The 17,552-nt window shown below is 35.4% G+C and overlaps 3 protein-coding genes across 4 annotated transcripts; 2 read left to right on the top strand and 1 right to left on the bottom strand.

The window, feature by feature from the left end:
• Window positions 1-273: 273 nt before the first annotated feature.
• LOC306849192 (ATP synthase F(0) complex subunit B1, mitochondrial-like) lies at window positions 274-3,681 on the top strand. The gene is made up of 7 exons (XM_079384057.1): window positions 274-403; window positions 1,186-1,222; window positions 1,351-1,496; window positions 1,876-2,039; window positions 2,208-2,333; window positions 2,484-2,663; window positions 3,425-3,681. The coding sequence occupies exons 1-7, from the start codon at window positions 376-378 to the stop codon at window positions 3,500-3,502; spliced, it is 759 nt and encodes a 252-aa protein (XP_079240183.1). The 5' UTR covers window positions 274-375; the 3' UTR covers window positions 3,503-3,681.
• Window positions 3,633-13,720, top strand: LOC306849191 (epidermal growth factor receptor kinase substrate 8-like protein 3). 2 transcript variants are annotated; one of them, XM_079384055.1, is made up of 19 exons: window positions 3,633-5,109; window positions 7,123-7,190; window positions 7,264-7,328; window positions 7,655-7,813; window positions 7,945-8,094; window positions 8,279-8,367; window positions 8,559-8,677; window positions 9,076-9,191; window positions 9,296-9,413; window positions 9,548-9,618; window positions 9,871-9,945; window positions 10,558-10,703; window positions 10,787-10,949; window positions 11,089-11,120; window positions 11,286-11,382; window positions 11,815-11,919; window positions 12,209-12,297; window positions 12,523-12,655; window positions 12,838-13,720. In XM_079384055.1, the coding sequence occupies exons 1-19, from the start codon at window positions 5,072-5,074 to the stop codon at window positions 12,877-12,879; spliced, it is 1,875 nt and encodes a 624-aa protein (XP_079240181.1). In that variant the 5' UTR covers window positions 3,633-5,071; the 3' UTR covers window positions 12,880-13,720. The 2 variants fall into 2 exon arrangements, with proteins under 2 accessions (XP_079240181.1, XP_079240182.1); XM_079384056.1 differs by having other exon boundaries at window positions 11,289-11,382; window positions 12,838-13,379.
• Window positions 13,519-16,375, bottom strand: LOC306849193 (glutathione S-transferase Mu 1-like). Its single transcript, XM_079384058.1, has 8 exons — window positions 16,097-16,375; window positions 14,844-14,919; window positions 14,686-14,750; window positions 14,530-14,611; window positions 14,350-14,447; window positions 14,126-14,221; window positions 13,912-14,022; window positions 13,519-13,810 (listed from the first exon to the last, which is right to left on the bottom strand). Exons 1-8 carry the CDS (start codon window positions 16,130-16,132, stop codon window positions 13,715-13,717), a joined length of 660 nt encoding a protein of 219 aa, XP_079240184.1. The 5' UTR covers window positions 16,133-16,375; the 3' UTR covers window positions 13,519-13,714.
• Between the last annotated feature and the right edge of the window lie 1,177 nt (window positions 16,376-17,552).

Raw genomic sequence — 17,552 nt, forward strand, 5'->3', positions numbered from 1 at the left:
CAAATTCCCATTACATCTAAACAATAATCAAAATCAACAGCGTTTATCTATATAAAGATGTATTTAAATGTTTATTGATATTAATTACCATCATTAATATGTTCAAATATTTACGTTAGCAACAACTTGCAACTTGCAAGTGTCAACGTCTCCTTTAATTGTTTTTATGGTGAACTGGCGCCACATGCTGGCTCCCTCTCAGAGTGCAGAGTTTCCCGGATGTGACAGATCGCTGTTTTTTTTTTTTTTTTTTTTTTTTTTTTTACATCTCGCGATATCTGAGGCGAGAGTTCCTCATCCTTGGTCTAGAAGGGCACAGAGAGCCCCGGTACTGAGGCGTTTCGGCCAGGGATCCTGACATTGACCCGTTAAAACATGTTGTCGAGGCTGGTTTTCGTTTCAGGTGGGTGGTTTATCTAACGGACGCTACTCTAATCCTTCGCGTTGATTGTGTGGATTAAATAGACGGTTTTATTAAGGAATATGAAGTTGAAGGGTAAAATTAGGCCGCACGGTGTGAATGTCCACACATGAACCTGCAGAGTAACGTGTTTATCTGCTCAAATTAATGTATTTTTAAATTCTAATGATGTTTAAAATGCAATGAAGTGCATATTTTATGCTCAAACATTGATTGCTGGATGAGAACGATGGTTGAGTTGTTGTGTTTAGAGTATGTCCTTGTATTGAGTTGTTTAGCTGTTAGCTGAAAGCTAATGGCACATTCAAACTTTACCACTTAATAATTTACATTTAATGTATAATAACATTTATTGAATGTTCATTTAGGGGTGCAAATTAATCCATTATCTCAGATTTTTGCTAACCGGTATGATTCACAGCTTGTAACTTCTGTCATTTATGCAAATACGTTTATTTTATTATATCTGCACATTGATCCAACATCATTATGAATCAAAAAACTAAATGTGGAATTTGATTTGCAGTCTGTTAATATTCTTGAACTAATGGCATATAAAAAGCATGTTTTAGAAGTGACAGCTGTAAAATAAATTTATTTATTTTTTTAAATTAAGCAAATCATTGATTCTTTAGGTGAAATTACAGCTGCATTTAATCAAACATAATTACAAGCAGTAATGAAAGGTGTCAGTCTTTTCACGGTTGACATTCCGAGTTGATTTTCAGTCCTTTTCTAACTACTCTGTGTTCTGTTTCTTGTAGCTCATACCCTGAAAAACAGTGGGTCCTTTGGTGCTTGGTATGTTAAATCTTTAATTCTTGTGGTTAGTGCTTTGTATGTCAGTCTGTAGTTGAAGAGAGCTGGAAAACAAATGACAGTCAATGACATCCATAGACCTCTAACCCTGTGCTGCTTTTACTCCTCAGCCTGGTTCAGGCCTCTCGTTCCTTTCACCAGTCCTCCCAGAGTCTTGCACCAGTTCCCCCTCTGCCCGAGAAGGGAGGAAAGGTCCGACATGGCATCTTCCCAGAGGAACTTTTCACACTGCTGTATCCCAAGACTGGTGTGACAGGTGGGATTCTCAGCTTTGTTACCTCCTCTCTTAGCGTTTCCCTGGTATCCAGGTTCCTGTTTGTCTTTTAAAAAGTTCACTAAGTAGAAATTATTGAAAAATATTTATGCAGAAGTTTACCAGAATCATTCAGTATCTATCACGCTCCAAAATGAACAACTTAACTTGTTTTGCTAACTGCGTGTCACAATTCTGATTAATTTAGATAATTAGTGCAGTCCCACCTTATAACACCTTTATGTGATGAGTAGTTTGATAATAACATTGTTATTAATTAATAATCTCTTCATCCCAAAGTTCTGTGTAAAGATTCTTTTCTGTTAACAGCGAGCGAGAGCCAGTAAATTGATACACTGGTTGTGTTCTCTTCTGTTTGCAGGGCCATATATGCTGGGCACCGGTCTGCTTCTGTACATGCTGTCTAAGGAAATCTACGTAATCAATCACGAGACATTTGCTGCTGCATCAATTGGTGCAGTCGTCATTTACGGCATCAAGAAGTTTGGGCCCAGTGTGGCCACCTTTGCCGATAAAATCAATGAGGTGCAGAAAGTGTTTTGTGTTCAACAGAAGTGAAATTTTGTAGATAAGCACTAAAATTGAGACTGAAATATGATCTGGTGATAAATTTGATGTTGTGAACAATTACCCCAAAGACTGTAACTAAGGGTTCTGTTTGACTAATATTTGGTCTTCTCTCTTCCTCTGCAGGATAAAGTGGCAAAGGCTCAGGAAGTGAAGGATCAGGCCATGGCTAGCCTAGCTCGAGGCATTGAGGATGAGAAGAAGGAGCAGTGGAGAGTGGAAGGAAGACACTTGCTCTTCGATGCCAAGAGGGTGAGGAGACCCAAAGACTGATGTTTTATCTCTGCCTTCATTTACCATCCACAAATGATGACATCTCCTAAATTTGGAATGATTTACAATTAACATTTAGAGTGGCACTATGCCTGGGTTTGTGACGCTCCTCTTTCCATATTCCATCAGAACAATGTGGCTTTGCTGCTGGAGACCAATTACAGGGAGCGGCTGCACATGGTGACCAATGAGGTGAAGAAGAGGCTGGACTACCAGGTGGAGCTTCAGAACCTGCACCGCCGTATGGAGCAGGAGCACATGGTGAACTGGGTCGAGCAGAGCGTCATCAAGAGCATCACCCCACAGCAGGTACAGGGATATGGTCACTCCATTGATGCTTCATTGTATTTATAATATACAAAGGAAGCATTTGTTTAGAACTAAAGGCCTTTCTTGTCATCAGGGAAGAAATGTTGAGTAAGAGTGAGCTTACTTAATATTAGCAAGTATGGTAATTACAGACCTATTGGAAAGTTTCTAATTATTACTTTTTCAGGTAGTGTAAGTGTACTTATTTTTTTATTTTTTTTATAAATGCTACTTTAGTCCAGAATCTGTATACAAGAAGTAATATTTTAGCTTGGCCTCTAGATGGAGACTTTGTACTCCACGATCGCTCAGCAGTTATAGTAACAGTGTAATTGCTACAATGTGGACAGGAGATTTTGAGGGAAAAGTTTTTTATTTATTTTTTTACACTTTATTTGAAGGTGTCCTTAATTGCATAATTGATTGTTATTATAATAGTAAGTATGTGTAACAAGGACATCTTAAAATAAAGTGTTACCCTTAATTTTAAGGTGGCTTAGTACTCAACATTATGCTCTCACAGAGTAACAGTGAGTAACATGCTACAGGGTTTGGTTTAGGGTTAGTTGACTGTAATTATGCATGCTTTGCTTTTATTACTGTAGTAAAGTACATGTAACATGCTTAACAATGGCACTGTAAAACAGACCAGCTTTACCTATTTATGCACTTGTACTAACTACAAAATAATTGTTCTGATACTGTTATTACGTTTTTTTAGGCTTATCTCTACAATTTCACTTTTTGTTTGTGTCTTTCAGGAAAAGGAAAGCATTGCCAAGTGCATTGCAGATCTGAAGGTCCTGGCCAAGACCGCTCAGGCTCAGGCTACAGTATAGATCTCTGTCAATGCCCACACTAAAGCCTCTTGTTTTCATTCTAAATTAACCCTTTGGTCTGGCAGTGTCGTCAAAAGTGTACATACCCGTATTAAATAAAAGGTTTGGTTATTAACTAAATTCTTTTCCCATCCTTTTTGTGTGATGATTTGAAGAACTTCAGTTCTCTGTCTTGTAGTTGAGCTGAGGGGACATTAGTAATACAAGTTTAATTTATCAGATTAAGTCACATTTTACAGTGCATCTGAAAACAAATGATTCCTCTTAGTAACTATGGTCAAAATATTTGTTTATATTGGACATTTAAAATGTATGACTCTCTCATCTTTCTTTTTAAAATATGCTGCTTGGTTTAATGTTTTCTTATCTAATACAGCAACATGCATTTAGTCTGACATAAGTGTACAAATTCATTCAGGGGTCACTTTGCGCCGCTTTGTTGTGCACGTCACAATGGCTGGCTATTAATGTCAAAACCTTTTTACTCAAGGATGTAAATGGAAAACCTACCTGATTTACTATTATTCAGGAACTAGACTTTGACCTCAGCTTTTCCAAGCAGGAAGTGCAGAATATTGGCTCTCAAGCAGTTCACGAAGAAGACTGATTTGAGGATATGTCTAAACTCTGGAGTAATCTGAATTTACATTTGAAGATTTGCTGTTAAATTTAGGATTTTCTTTAAGGTAAGGTACAATCATTTGTATAATAAAGTTGATTTAAGCTCTTTAAGGTAAGGTACAATCATTTGTATAATAAAGTTGATTTAAGCGATACTTTTTATTTTTTATATAACCAAAACACATAGAGGCACTGATCCATGGCGTTTTACACACTGATTTATAGGGCAGTGATTAATTTGAATAATGTAAGATACGAAACATGGTTATTATTCTAATTTCTGTTGTCTTTTAGATGAGTGTTATTATTAGTGGTTTTTCTGCGGCATATCACTTTTACACTTGTGTTTTCTTCTCGCCAAACCAAACATGTAAAGTTGTTATAAAGTTCCTGCTTTGTGTTCTCAGCACTTTTTTCTGTTTATTCATCAAGCACGTCATGACTGGACAGTTCTCGCTTGTTTTTGAGAACAAAAATAAATCGTTGACCATAAGTGTCATCATTCTTGTATTGGCAATACAATTGTATTGTACTTGGCTTATGAAAGCCAGTATTCTGTCATGATTTACTGATCTCATTTTAAAAATCTGACATTGATCAAATATAATTGTTTTACTATTCAAATGTAAAAATAAATGTTATATATTTTTACTAAAAATATCAACATTTGAACATAAAAAGCAGTTGTGCTGATATTTTGGTTTTAGGCAGCTTGTTTGGTTTTGAGGATGTAATATTGCAAGTATACTTTATTAACTTGCTGACTACGCTTTCACCTCCTTTTGAAAAGTTAAGTGGTGTCAAACCACAACTGCTGAACAGACGCTTCTTCATAACTAATGTTTCTGCCTGGCATAGCTTCTCGAATGTTTATCTGCCCTTTTTCTGAAATGGTTTTATGACTGATAACATTATTATTATTACAGGTGTTAAATATCACAGTCAAGAATGTATGGGGGGAACCCTGTCCCAGTTTTCCAATCAAGGTACTTATCTTGTTCCCCTTCACCTCCATCAGCGGTATTTTTCACTGTATGCAAGTGGACTTTGTACCTGAAACACACACAAGGGTATTTTAGTGTGGTGCGTCATGTCTTGCATTCTATCTCTCTCATATCGGTTGTCATAATATATGTCATGATATGATACAGGTCTGAAATGTGCAAATTTAATATACACTGCCATTCAAAAATTTGGGATCAGTAAGATTTCAATGTTTTTTTTTTTTTAAAAAGAAGTTTCTTCTGCTCATCAAGGCTGTATTTATTTGATCAAAAATACAGGGGAAAATTATTTTTGTGAAATATTATTGCAATTTAAAATAAGTTCTCTTTTTTTAATATACTTTATATTATAATTTATTCCTCTGAAGCAACGCTGAATTTTCAGCATCATTACTCCAGTTTCAGTGATCCTTCAGAAATCATTCTAATATCTATATGGTGATAGTAAAGACTTATATTGTTAGAAAAGATTTATCTATTTTAAACAAATGCTGTTGTTGTTTTACTTTTTGTTCATACTTTTTTCTTTGTATGAAATTAAATTATCACAGGTTCCAAAAAATATGAAGCAGCACAACAGTTTCAACACTGATAATAAATCAGCATATTAGAATGATTTTTGAAGGGTCATGTCATGTCCATAGCCAGGGTTTGAAAATTAGTGAGGTCTGGGGTGGGGTTAAGAATTGTGCTATAATAACCCCTACAAATACAGCTCCTTATATACACTAACACTTTAAAAGAGACGGAGATGTTTGTGAAAGATATTTTCTATGTTCTGGAGGATGAACACTTTTAAACTACATATTTATTGCATCAAAATGTGTTTATATTTGACTGTGTTAGGGTGGATAATTTTATCAGTTTTGTTATTAATCATGCAATACATATTGCTGTTATAGTTTTCATTAATAATCATAGCTATATATTGTCTAATGCTCTTATGAATGTTTTTAGCATGATTTGTGAAAAATGTACTTCTATACTGCATGACAAAGCAGACTTCTTGATGGGTAGTGTTTGCTTAGGCTATTTCATTTCATTTCTGCTGGATGGCTACTTGTTCTACAGATCTGTGTTATTAAATGCTACTGTTTTTGGCAGCGTTGATAACGTCTCTGACAGATAATATCATTATATTTTTTGCTTTTCCTTTACCAAATGTGCTATCCTGTCAGCAATAACCTGTCCATGGGCTTTTCTGACTAAACTTTTCAGTTTAAGTGCCGGCGATGCATACATGTGGCACTGGAGTAATGGCTAATGAAAATTCAGCACTGCGTCACAGAAATAAATAATATTTTAAAGTTTATTAAAACAGGAAACCAGTATTAGAAATGGCAATAATATTTCTCAATCTTACTGTTTTTTCAGTATTTTTGTTCAAATAAATACAGCCTTGATGAGCATAAGAGACTCCATTAAAACATTAAAAATCTTACTGATCACAAACATTTGAACGGCAGTGTACAGTATATATCTTAAACTAAATTTAACACTTGGCAATTTTTATTTTATTGTTGTTAGTTTAGTAAATCTAAATTTAGTAAATATATTTTAGCTTTTCCAAGTAATGTCAGTCATTATTTCTGTTTTGTTGATATCTGGTGTGGATGAAGTTAACTTTGTTGTCAATCAAAAAAGTAACCTCCCAAAAATATTGCAACAAAACTGGACACCCAGATTTCTCCATCATCTGGTGTAGTATTTCATTTCACTAAAATTACAGAAATAGCCAAACTAGTTTATCAGAAATGAATGTCCACATACTTTTTGGCCATATCCTGCATATTGCAATAGCATTGAGCTGACTGTGAGTTTATGTTAAGAATAGTTCAATTTAGAATAAACTCAGAATTAATATTAGAAATAACAAGAAATGTTACTGATTACATTGTTTTTTGTGGTCATACTCAGGAATTATTGAAAATCTGACTAGATATATGTACTGTACAGTCATACATACAGACATATTGTGTTGTGACTATATTATAGAGGCTTCTCACCTGAGCCGATGTCCCAGGGGCCTGGCATGTCTCGTCCTAGTGCCAAATCCATCTACAGTAAGTACAAATCCCATTTAAACAACATATACTAAAATAATGCTGTATGTTTAAATTGACTTTGATGCTTCAGTGCAAAGGAAGGAGTATGCAGAATCAATCACCAGACAGCAAGACAACTTTCAGTACAGAGTAGAGGTAAGATTAAATCCATTTCATGGGTTTGTTTACTACACTTAATAACTAATCATTTTAAAATGTTCATGTGTGCTTACTGAATGTTACTGATGCATAATCTTAATCTGTTAGAGCAAAGCCAACACCCACTTCACTAATGTGTGTTACAGAAAATTACAGAACACCAGTGCTTATCTAACATGTACTGTAGAGATTTCCACACAAACTGAACTGGAACATTTTATGACTTAGCAAAGCTGAATTTCACAAGACCATCTATAACAGTAGCCTCCGTGTGATTCATACTGTATGTGATCTTAAAACATCATTCTCTTTCCGTTCCCTAGCACCTGTTCACCTGTGTGTTAGATGGCAGAGAGCTGAGCAGCATTGATGACTGTGTGAACAGGTTGAAGAATATGGACAGTAAAGGGAAAGTGTGGGGTCAGGATATGATCATGCAGGTCCAGGCGAACCAGCTACAGCTGTGTGACATAGAGACCAAGGTCAGGTGCATAATTTATTCTCAGACACTAGTCTGAACAAATACTTTGGGCTTTTTTAAAATGGTTACATGATACAACACTTAGTTCCCACACTAAACATTAAACTCTTCCTCTGTTTCCTGGAATTGTAGGAGGTTTTGGAATCTGTGCACTTGAGTAGCATCAGAGCGAAGAAAGCTGTTCTCGACAGTTGTGTGTATGACTCCCTTCTCATTATCTCAGTTCAGGATCCTAGCCAGAGAGCTCCACAGGCCTTCCTGTTCCAGTGTGAGGAGATTGGGGTGAGGAACAACACTCTGATATATAGTCAAAAATGTTAGATTCATCTAAGGGTAGATAGTGCTACATCTGCCCAGTGTAAATCTGTTTAATATCTTGTGGATTGATGTGGGAGTTTCCATTCCACCCCTTTGTCACTGCCCTGAATTTTTCTATAAAGGTATCTGTGATGTTTTAAATCGCTAGGCTCAGGAGGTGGCAAATGATCTGGAAAAGGTAATACTGCAAGGAGGGGATGCCACACCACCATTTAAAGAACCACAAATGGACATCAGGTTAGCTGCTGCCTCACAAAGAAGTTGTACAAAGAATTTTTTTCCTTTAAATGTGCTAAAATGTAATGTTTTAAATATACATTATTGATTATTTGGGATAATGATCTAAATAACAAAGAGCTAATATTTCTCTTTTTCCTCAACCTCAGTTTTTATCAGTGCTGTACAGTGATATATTTTCTATTACTCAGGAGCCATCTGGAAAGCATCATTGGTCAGGGTTATCCAGGAAGCATGAAAAGACCAGTTCTCATGCAGCCAAATCCTCCACCCCCAGATGTCCCACCTCCACAGTACAATGAAGACTATGGTGATCACTTGAAGAGTTCATTTCACTCTGAAAAATACACTTTTAAATACCCTCAAATGTCCTGAAATTAACCCTCTGGTGTTCTCAGTCATTTCATTTTTTTTACCCGAACAGAATTGTACAAAACTTAATGACTTTTGTCACGCTTGCTATTTGAACACACACAAAAATCGTGGACATGATTAGACATGGCTAAATGAAAAAATTCTTATAAAAAATAGTCACACTTGAGGTCTTCACAGTCAAAAATGTTCACCATATTAAATGGGAAATACAAAAATACAGATACATAATTTTTTTTTGGGGGGGGGGGGGGTACAGTCTTACAAATCAGCCACAGTAAAGTAGTGTTTCATAATGTCTAAATATATCCAAATCCTTTAATAATCTTTTCCCAGATGACAGGCGGCCTTCACCCACTATGCCATTTCCCAGAGATGAAGCGCCCTACAGGCCAATGCAGTCTGAGCAGCAGCAGGCTCCACCTGCATTCAATGAAGTGGAGAGAGATTCGGTTGGTTGGTTTTACTGACAATTTTATCACACCATGCTATTAATCCATCTCATTCAGAAATCAATTTATTGACATATCCCCCTTCCACTTAATTTTCTCTACAGGAGATTTTTAACCACGTAGCAGCCGACATTGAGACCTTTGTATATAAAGTAGGCTCAGCTTTGCCAAAAGATGATGGAAACAAGAAAAAGAAAAAGAAAAATGCTGCAAAACAATTGGGTGAACAATTAACACCTAGTGCTTGTTTTAATCATTTAATTTAATTTAATTTAATTGTTCTATTAGGATGTTTAAAAAAATCTACCAGATTTCAACATTAAAAGATTTATTATTATTATTTTTGCTTTTTATAGTTGCAAGTATTCCCCCTGTGGAGGAGTACATATCCTGTCTGCAGAAAATAAAATATGGCTTCAACCTTCTGGTAAGTTATAAAAATTACATTTCTGTGATATTTCCTAAGAGTATCATTAGACTACTTTAATGTATACTTTCAAACTAAATTGTTACCACTTTAGTTCTGGCATGTCTCCAAAGTACAGAGAAATTAATGATATTTTTTTCAGTGGTCTCATTAAATGACTTAAAAAAATAATTATGTAAGGTTAATATGAGACATACTGTTTTTTTATTTGTTGTGTATGTCTGTTTTCATACTCATCTCTACTTGTGACAGGGGAAACTGGACGGTCACCTAAAAAATCCTCCTGTTTCTGATTTTGTTCACAGTCTCTTTTCTTCCCTTGCTTTTGTAAGTATCTGTTTGTTCAGTATGTTTGCATTGCAATCACATTTCATACATTTTTTTTCCATTAAGCAATGAAAATGGATGAGCATACTTTCAGAATGCATGTCAAAAGCTTTTTTGTTCTCCTGAAGCGATAGAGGGTTAGTCAGTAGGACCTACCTAACTTATTAGCTGTTTACAAAACCACAGCAATGGATAAGAAATCACAAGTTGTATAAGCATGCACTGTTCTGTATTGACATCTATGGTTCCATGAAGAACCTTAAACATCTATGGAACACAGAAGGTTCTTTATAGTAGACAAAGGTTCTTTAGATTTGTACAGTGTTCTTCACACTAAGAACAAATGGTTCTTTTAAGAACCGTTCACTGAAATGTTGTTTGGGGAACCCAAAATGGTTCTTCTATGGTATTGCAACAGAAGGTTCCAAAAGTTCCCCCTTTTCAAACTTTCATTTTCAAGAGTGTACTTTCTGTCGAGAGAAAAGGCTTTACTTTTGATGAGCAACTTGTTCACAACTGAAATCTTACAACATATCACAAGGTTAAAGGTCAGAAGATGCACCATATCAGCCCTCATCACACTCAGTTCCTGACTGTTTCTTCATGCTTCAGATGGCGAGTCAATATCCTCCCAACATCCCTCCCATGGTGCTGAGTCCACTGCTCACAGAAAAAGCCCTGCACCTCCTGGGAAGATCTGTCACACCAAATGAGGACGTACTGTGGAGCAGTTTGGGTGACACGTGGAGCATTCCAAGGTCTTCTATTCTACAAAAAAACTTCCTCACAGATTAGCAAACAAAGGAGAAAAGCTCGTGATTTTTATGTATTTTTTAATCAGATCTAAATGGCCAAATGGGGATCAGATCCCTCCATATTTTCCCGAATTTTACGACGGTTGGCAGCCCCTTCCGCCCGGCCCATCCCAGTCCGCTCCCGGCAGCAGGCAGCTGTCACGGAGCAACAGCGAGCACGTCACACCTGGGAATGCAATGCCTGAACAGGTAATATCTTTCAGAGGGCAAACTTCAACTGATCTAAGCATGAGGATGTCATAAAATACGTCAAGTGTTTGACATGCATCCTAACCTAAGGTATAATAAAGTGAAATAAGTACAAATAGCTTTTTAACCTCTCTTCCAGGACAACAGAGCTTGGAACGCCCCACCAATGCGGTGAGACATATGTTAACTCCCTTTGAAATACCCAGATAATATAAAGGAAGTTGTGCAATATAAAACATTGTTTATTTGACGAAGTATGTAGCCTCAGATGAGTTCACTAAAGAATTTAAGAGGTAAATTAATAAAATCTAGTAACATTTTTGTCTTATTTTATAGCAGGTCTGCTGAGACGCCAATCTACATGAGGGTGATCTATGACTTTATGGCAAGAAACAGTCAGGAACTGAGTGTGATGAAGAGTGAGATGGTGCAGGTAGTCACCTGACCTTTAACATATTGATATTTAAAAACACACCCCACACAAAGGAAATTGTGCAACATCAGGGGTGAACAGTGACTAAATCAATAAGTTTGGCAACACTTTACAGTTAAACTCCCACTAGTTAATGTTAGTTAATAGAGTAAACAATACATATGTTAAAGCATTTATTAATCTTTGTTAAAGTTAATTAAAATACAACTGTTCATTTTTAGTTCATGTGTAACAAGTACAACTTTTGATTTTAATAATTTTAGTAAATGTTGAAATTAACATGAACTAACAAAGAAAAGGCATTTATTAATCCTCATCTAATGTAACTAAAGTAGTATCTACTCTTAAATATAATGTTACCTTTTTCCTGTGAGCAGAAAATGCATACAAATAATTTGTTCTTGATTATACACTTCAATGCTTATGAAATAGGTAACCGACAAGTCCAGGCAATGGTGGAAAGTGAAAAACAGTCGTAATGAGGAGGGTTATGTGCCTCAGAATGTTCTAGAGCCTGCTGATGGACAAAGCCCAACTGTAAGTCATGGCCAATGCGCACATTTTTTTTAAATTATTTATTTATTCTTACTCTACATTTTTATTTAAAAACAATAATTTCAATAATATATTAAGGACATACTAAACAATGGCTTAATTCATATTTTTTTAAATCAGCTATATGAAGACATTAAAACTGCTCGGTCAATGTATGGCACCCAATTTTTCATCACTGTTTGGTCAGGACATGTATTGCTGTATATTTAAGTAACTGATTTTTGCTATACACAATTCATTGTTTTATGAATGTTGCCCCCTATGTTCTCAGCAAAATATGAGAGGACCTCCATCTCTAGATATGAGATCTAGACCTGATGAAGTCAAAGCCTGGTTACAGTACAAAGGCTTTTCTAAAATGTAAGAAACCATTTATATCATCTTTAATTTTATTCATTAAAATAGTCAAAAATCATTTGCACCTAAAAAATGTTTATTAAATTTTGTGGATATTTTTTGTATTTTTGACTCTGGATGTATTGATCTTCACACTTAATTAGCTGGAAGAGCAGAAATAGCTTAACATGCTCCAAGAAGTCATTTATCAACCTGTTGACACGCTTGATTCATCATGTATTTGTGTAGGACAATCCAGAGTCTTGGGGTGTTTAATGGAGCAATGCTTCTGGGAATGAAACGGGATGATATTAGAGTGATATGTCCTGAGGAAGGAGGTCGAGTTTTCTTCCAACTACAGAGCGTCAGATCGACTGTTGCAGTAAGTCGTGCAGCTCTATTTGTTCAAAGTAAACTCCCGCCTTGTACAAATTCTGTTATTTATGGAGCACTTTTCAGTGTGGTCAAGTGATCTCACAGTATTCAGTGTGGCTTTATACCTGACGGTCATTTAATGTCTGAGGCAGAGCTCACAAATGTCATCAGTCTCTATTTCCTTTGCAGCTTGCCAGTGAGGCTGAATACAGCCAGTATGGTGGCCGCTGATAATCTGAGGGCACCGGTGCATTTTGATAGCAAGAATCTGAACGTGTCTGGACCTGAATGAACAAGAACTATTCAGTAAACTTCTCAGCATTTCCATTCATTAGACAAGTCAAGGCTAATGCCTACAGACTTGTTCAGTTATATTACCCCTCACACATGCAAATAATGAATACATTTAATGCGTTCATTTTATTTATTTGATACAGATTGTTCCATTAAGCTGATTTCCACTGATGTCACGGTGGTGGTGGGAACTTTGTCTAATTGTACTGTGTTATTTAGCTGTTATATGTGTTAAATGAAAATGAATCGCATCTGTAACACTGATTGAACCTGACACTGTTTGCCAATTGTGGACTGTATATTAATAAATGGTCAATAATCAACATATTAGTAGCCATAGTTTATTGGTTTTAAAGTAAGCTTTTGATTTTGGGGTTAAAAATGTTTTTTTTTTACATTTAAGTTCCAGTTTAAGCTCAACAATCCAGTTGTGGGTTTGTACTTTACCTCACAATAGTAATACAGTTAATTTAATCAGGATGCCTTTGGTTTAAAAACCGGTTTTACATTTGAATGCAGGATTGCATTATGTCATTCATGACCATTTAATTTCTAATCAATAAGGTCTAAATGCACTGAATTCAATGATCTGCTTTATTGGGTCAAAATAAGGTCCTGAAGTTCATGTTTTTTAACAATTCAAACATAGAAACTCTGAACAGTGACATATCTAATACACTATCATTACAATGTAAATTTAGCTAATGCTTTTTTATTGGGAAGGTTAAAATGTTGTACCAAAAAATAAATCAAGACAAAATCTTGTCATTTATCACTCCTTCTTGTTTCCCCATTTGGCCATCTTGTTGTTCACAGGTGTTTTCATGAACTTGCCCGACTTCATGTAATCTACAATCTTCTCAATGCTCTGACAGGGAACACAAGTCATATCAGAATCACATTTTTTAACATTACAATTTACGTAAGAATACCAAATTATAGTCTGTTTGTCATCAACTCAATCCAAACCTCAAAGTGATCCAGGAAAGATCTCAGGTTTCTGTAGTCATCCAGGCACTCCGGGTGAAACATACGATGCAAATCCAACAGCTCATACATGATGAAGTCCACAAATGTGATCTACAGGATGAGCCAAAACTGGGATGAGCTTGTCAAACAAATTATCTCTTTCCTATCACAAAATGGACAAATTAAAGTGCTTCCAAACATTGTGCCTATTTACCTTGTCCCCAGCAAACCACTTCCTGTCACCAAGGAAGTCAGAGAACTGCTTTAGAGATCCTGGCAATTTCTCACTGTAACATGGCTTGTTTTTGTCCTGTGAAGTATTACAAATCACTAATTTTCTCATCAAGTTACAAAAACAAAACAAGACTACTTTACATTTTCTTCAAATAATCAATCGGCACTTAAGACAGTCTACTAAAGTTGCTCGTGGACACTCACAAAGTCTCCATAGCAGAGCTGGGCAAAACCATTGCGGAAATCCATCGCCTGGTTTTCCAAGATGTCAACTCTCATCTGCTCTTCTTCAGTTTCCCCACCTAGAAACATTACAGATAGATTTTTTCAATTAGTTGTTTTCAGTGATGCTTTTTTTAATGAAGAAATTAATGAAGTACTCACAGAGGTTGTGTTTGCGGGCGATGTATCTCAGTATGGCATTGCTTTGGACCACTTTCGTGTCTCCATCCTCTAGGTAGGGCAACTGGTGAAGGACGATGGTGGTTAGTTATTGCATGTTATACTGAACAATACCATGTGGGTAACTACGTAACTTACATTAGGAAAGACCAGACCAAGCTTCTCTTTCTCATTAAACCAACAGCTTTTGTCATAGTTGGGAGCTGCAAGGCAAGAATATAGAATCAACTCAATGTGCTTTTATTTGGACAATCTGACTGTGTCTGCTACTGTATGTTATAATAATCATTGCTTACCGTCACCACAAGAGTAGAACTTCTCCTCATACTTGGTACCAGTGTATTCCAACAGCAGACGGATTGGTTGAGCAAGCTTTAATCATAAGAAAATCATGAAATATAGCAAACTTCAGCTGCAGTAAAACATGTTTTTCTCACTCTTGGAATAATTAACTGACGGTCATTACACTATATTAATAAACTAAAGTTAATATCCTTATTTGCATATTTAAGAGATGGGCAACACTAATAAAATGGAATATTGAAAAAGAAAAAAATAGGACGAGGCTTGTTTTTACGCACTTATTTCTAGCTTGCAGCAGACTGAAAGATGGAGGATGGTTAAGAATGTTTGCTTTTGTGTGTTTTTATTTAATAATTAAGTGCATGGAATAATCATTGTAATAAAAACGGCAATATTCCATGAAAAACAGTCTATTCCAATTTCATGATGACTTTAGATCTTCAGAAAGTCAATTCAAATAGCCAGATGATGCTCTTATTTAACGGAGAATACACTGGGGAAAGTGGAATGTTCTACATTTCATCCACTTACAACTCCATGCTACTTTTTCTAGAAACCATGTTGTATTCATAATGTTGTTGGATGATAAATTTTAAAAAGTACAATTTTTCATTGATATAATATTGATTCTGGGTAAATTCCTGATCTATAAAAGCGTGTAATAAATAAGACTATAATATGATGTAATATTGTATCTTATTTATCTGTATTAAGTGACTTTCTTTGTAGCTATTTCCCATCATTAATTTGTATGAAGAGAAACTTTTGCCCAAGGCTTTAAAATCGCTGAAAAGTGACAAGCTCTTATTAAAAGAATGCTGCAGACGTTTAGTCTTAATTTTCAGTGCATTTTGGGGCGTAACCACACCCAAAGCGGCTTCAAATTATATAGCCTAGCGAAGAATCAGTGGGCATGGCGCGACAAGACAAATCATGTTCAATTTGATCCACAAATCCTTTAAAGTCCCCTGACTAGCTCTGAAGTCCATGTTTAAAGTATAAAGGCATATGTACCAAACTTGCCTAATTAGTTCATGAATAGAGTATCGACTTACCGTCCTCCAAAATGTAACTATAAGCAAGCTATATATATATATATATATATATATATATAAAAATTAGTGTATTTTTAGTCATGACAAACCACACTGAGCGACATTCTAATCTACTGTGATGCAAGTTACGCAGTAAACTTTTTGCAGATATTAAATATCTAACCATTATTTTTTAAATAAAAATTTCCTACCCCGCGTATATCCCAGTATGCCAATTTCACTGCCATCTTGCCACTTGCAACGAGCACCTCTGTCCAGAGCAGTAGAATGGAAGGAGCGGATTGCAGAGGGGCGCGCGCGCCAGAGCGCAATATGAACGACGGGCGGGTCAAAACGTCACTTTGGGGCGCGTCCAAACCTCAAGCAAATTCTTGTCACCCCTTCATGTTGTTCAAAACTCGTACGAGTTTCTTTCTTCTGCGGAACATTTTTGTGAGGCGTCGACAATTTCTTTGCTAAACAGTATCAGTGGCGGAGCAAGAGTTTTATACATGGGATGGCCAGAGGGTGGTCAAGGCTAATTCAGGGGGTCCATGGACCATGACAGAAAATCAGTGTATAATTCCAACCTGGCATAAAAAAAAAGCATGAATAAATCCTACAATTGCTGATTACTTCATATTACCTCACATTAGCTATACATTCCTACCGTAACTTCAAATGTTAGTCTATTGAAACTTATTTCTCTTAATTGTATCACCTCATTAACCAGTGTCTGGAGCAGCCTGGACTGAGAATTATTCATGAATAATTAACAAGCCTGTGATTAACACTACCAGTCAAAAGTTTTAGAACAGTAAGATTTTTAATGTTTTTTAATTCTCTTCTGCTCAGCAAGCCTGCATTTATTTGATCCGAAATACAGCAAAAGCAATATTGTGAAATATGTTTACTATTTAAAATAACTGCTTTCTATTTGAATATATTTTAAAATGTAATTTATTCCTGTGATTTCAAAGCTGAATTTTTAGCTCAAAAAACATTTATTATTGAAAACAGTCAAGTAGAACTTTTTCAGGTTTCTTTGATGAATAGAAAGTTCAGAAGAACAGAATTGATCTGAAACAGAAACCTTTTGTAACATTATAAATGTCTTTATCATCACTTTTGATCTATTTAAATTATCCTTGCTAAATAAAAGTATTCATTTCTATAATACTCCCCCCCGCCCCCAAATTTTTTTTTAAATAATTATACTGACTCCAAGCTTAAAAAAAACTTATTTCAGATAAACGCTAATCTTTTGATCTTTGTATTCATTAAAATAATCCTGAAAAAATGTACTCAACTGTTTTAAATATAATAAATAATAAAAAAAATTGAGCAGCAAATAAGTATATTAGAATGATTTCTGAAGGATCATGTGACACTGAAGACTGGAGTAATGATGCTGAAAATTTAGCTTTGATCACAGGAATAAATTACATTTTAAAATATATTCAAATAAAGTAGTTATTTTAAATAGTAAACATATTTCACAATATTACTGCTTTTGCTGCATTTTGGATCAAATAAATGCAGGCTTGGTGAGCAGAAGATAATTCTTTAAAAACATTAAAAATCTTATTGTTCAAAAACTTTTGACTGGTAATGTACTTTTTTCAATTTTTTTCTAAACTAAACTATTGTTAAGGTTAAAGTAACAAT

Source organism: Barbus barbus, assembly GCF_936440315.1.
Source record: "Barbus barbus genome assembly, chromosome: 29".
NCBI lineage: Eukaryota > Metazoa > Chordata > Actinopteri > Cypriniformes > Cyprinidae > Barbus > Barbus barbus.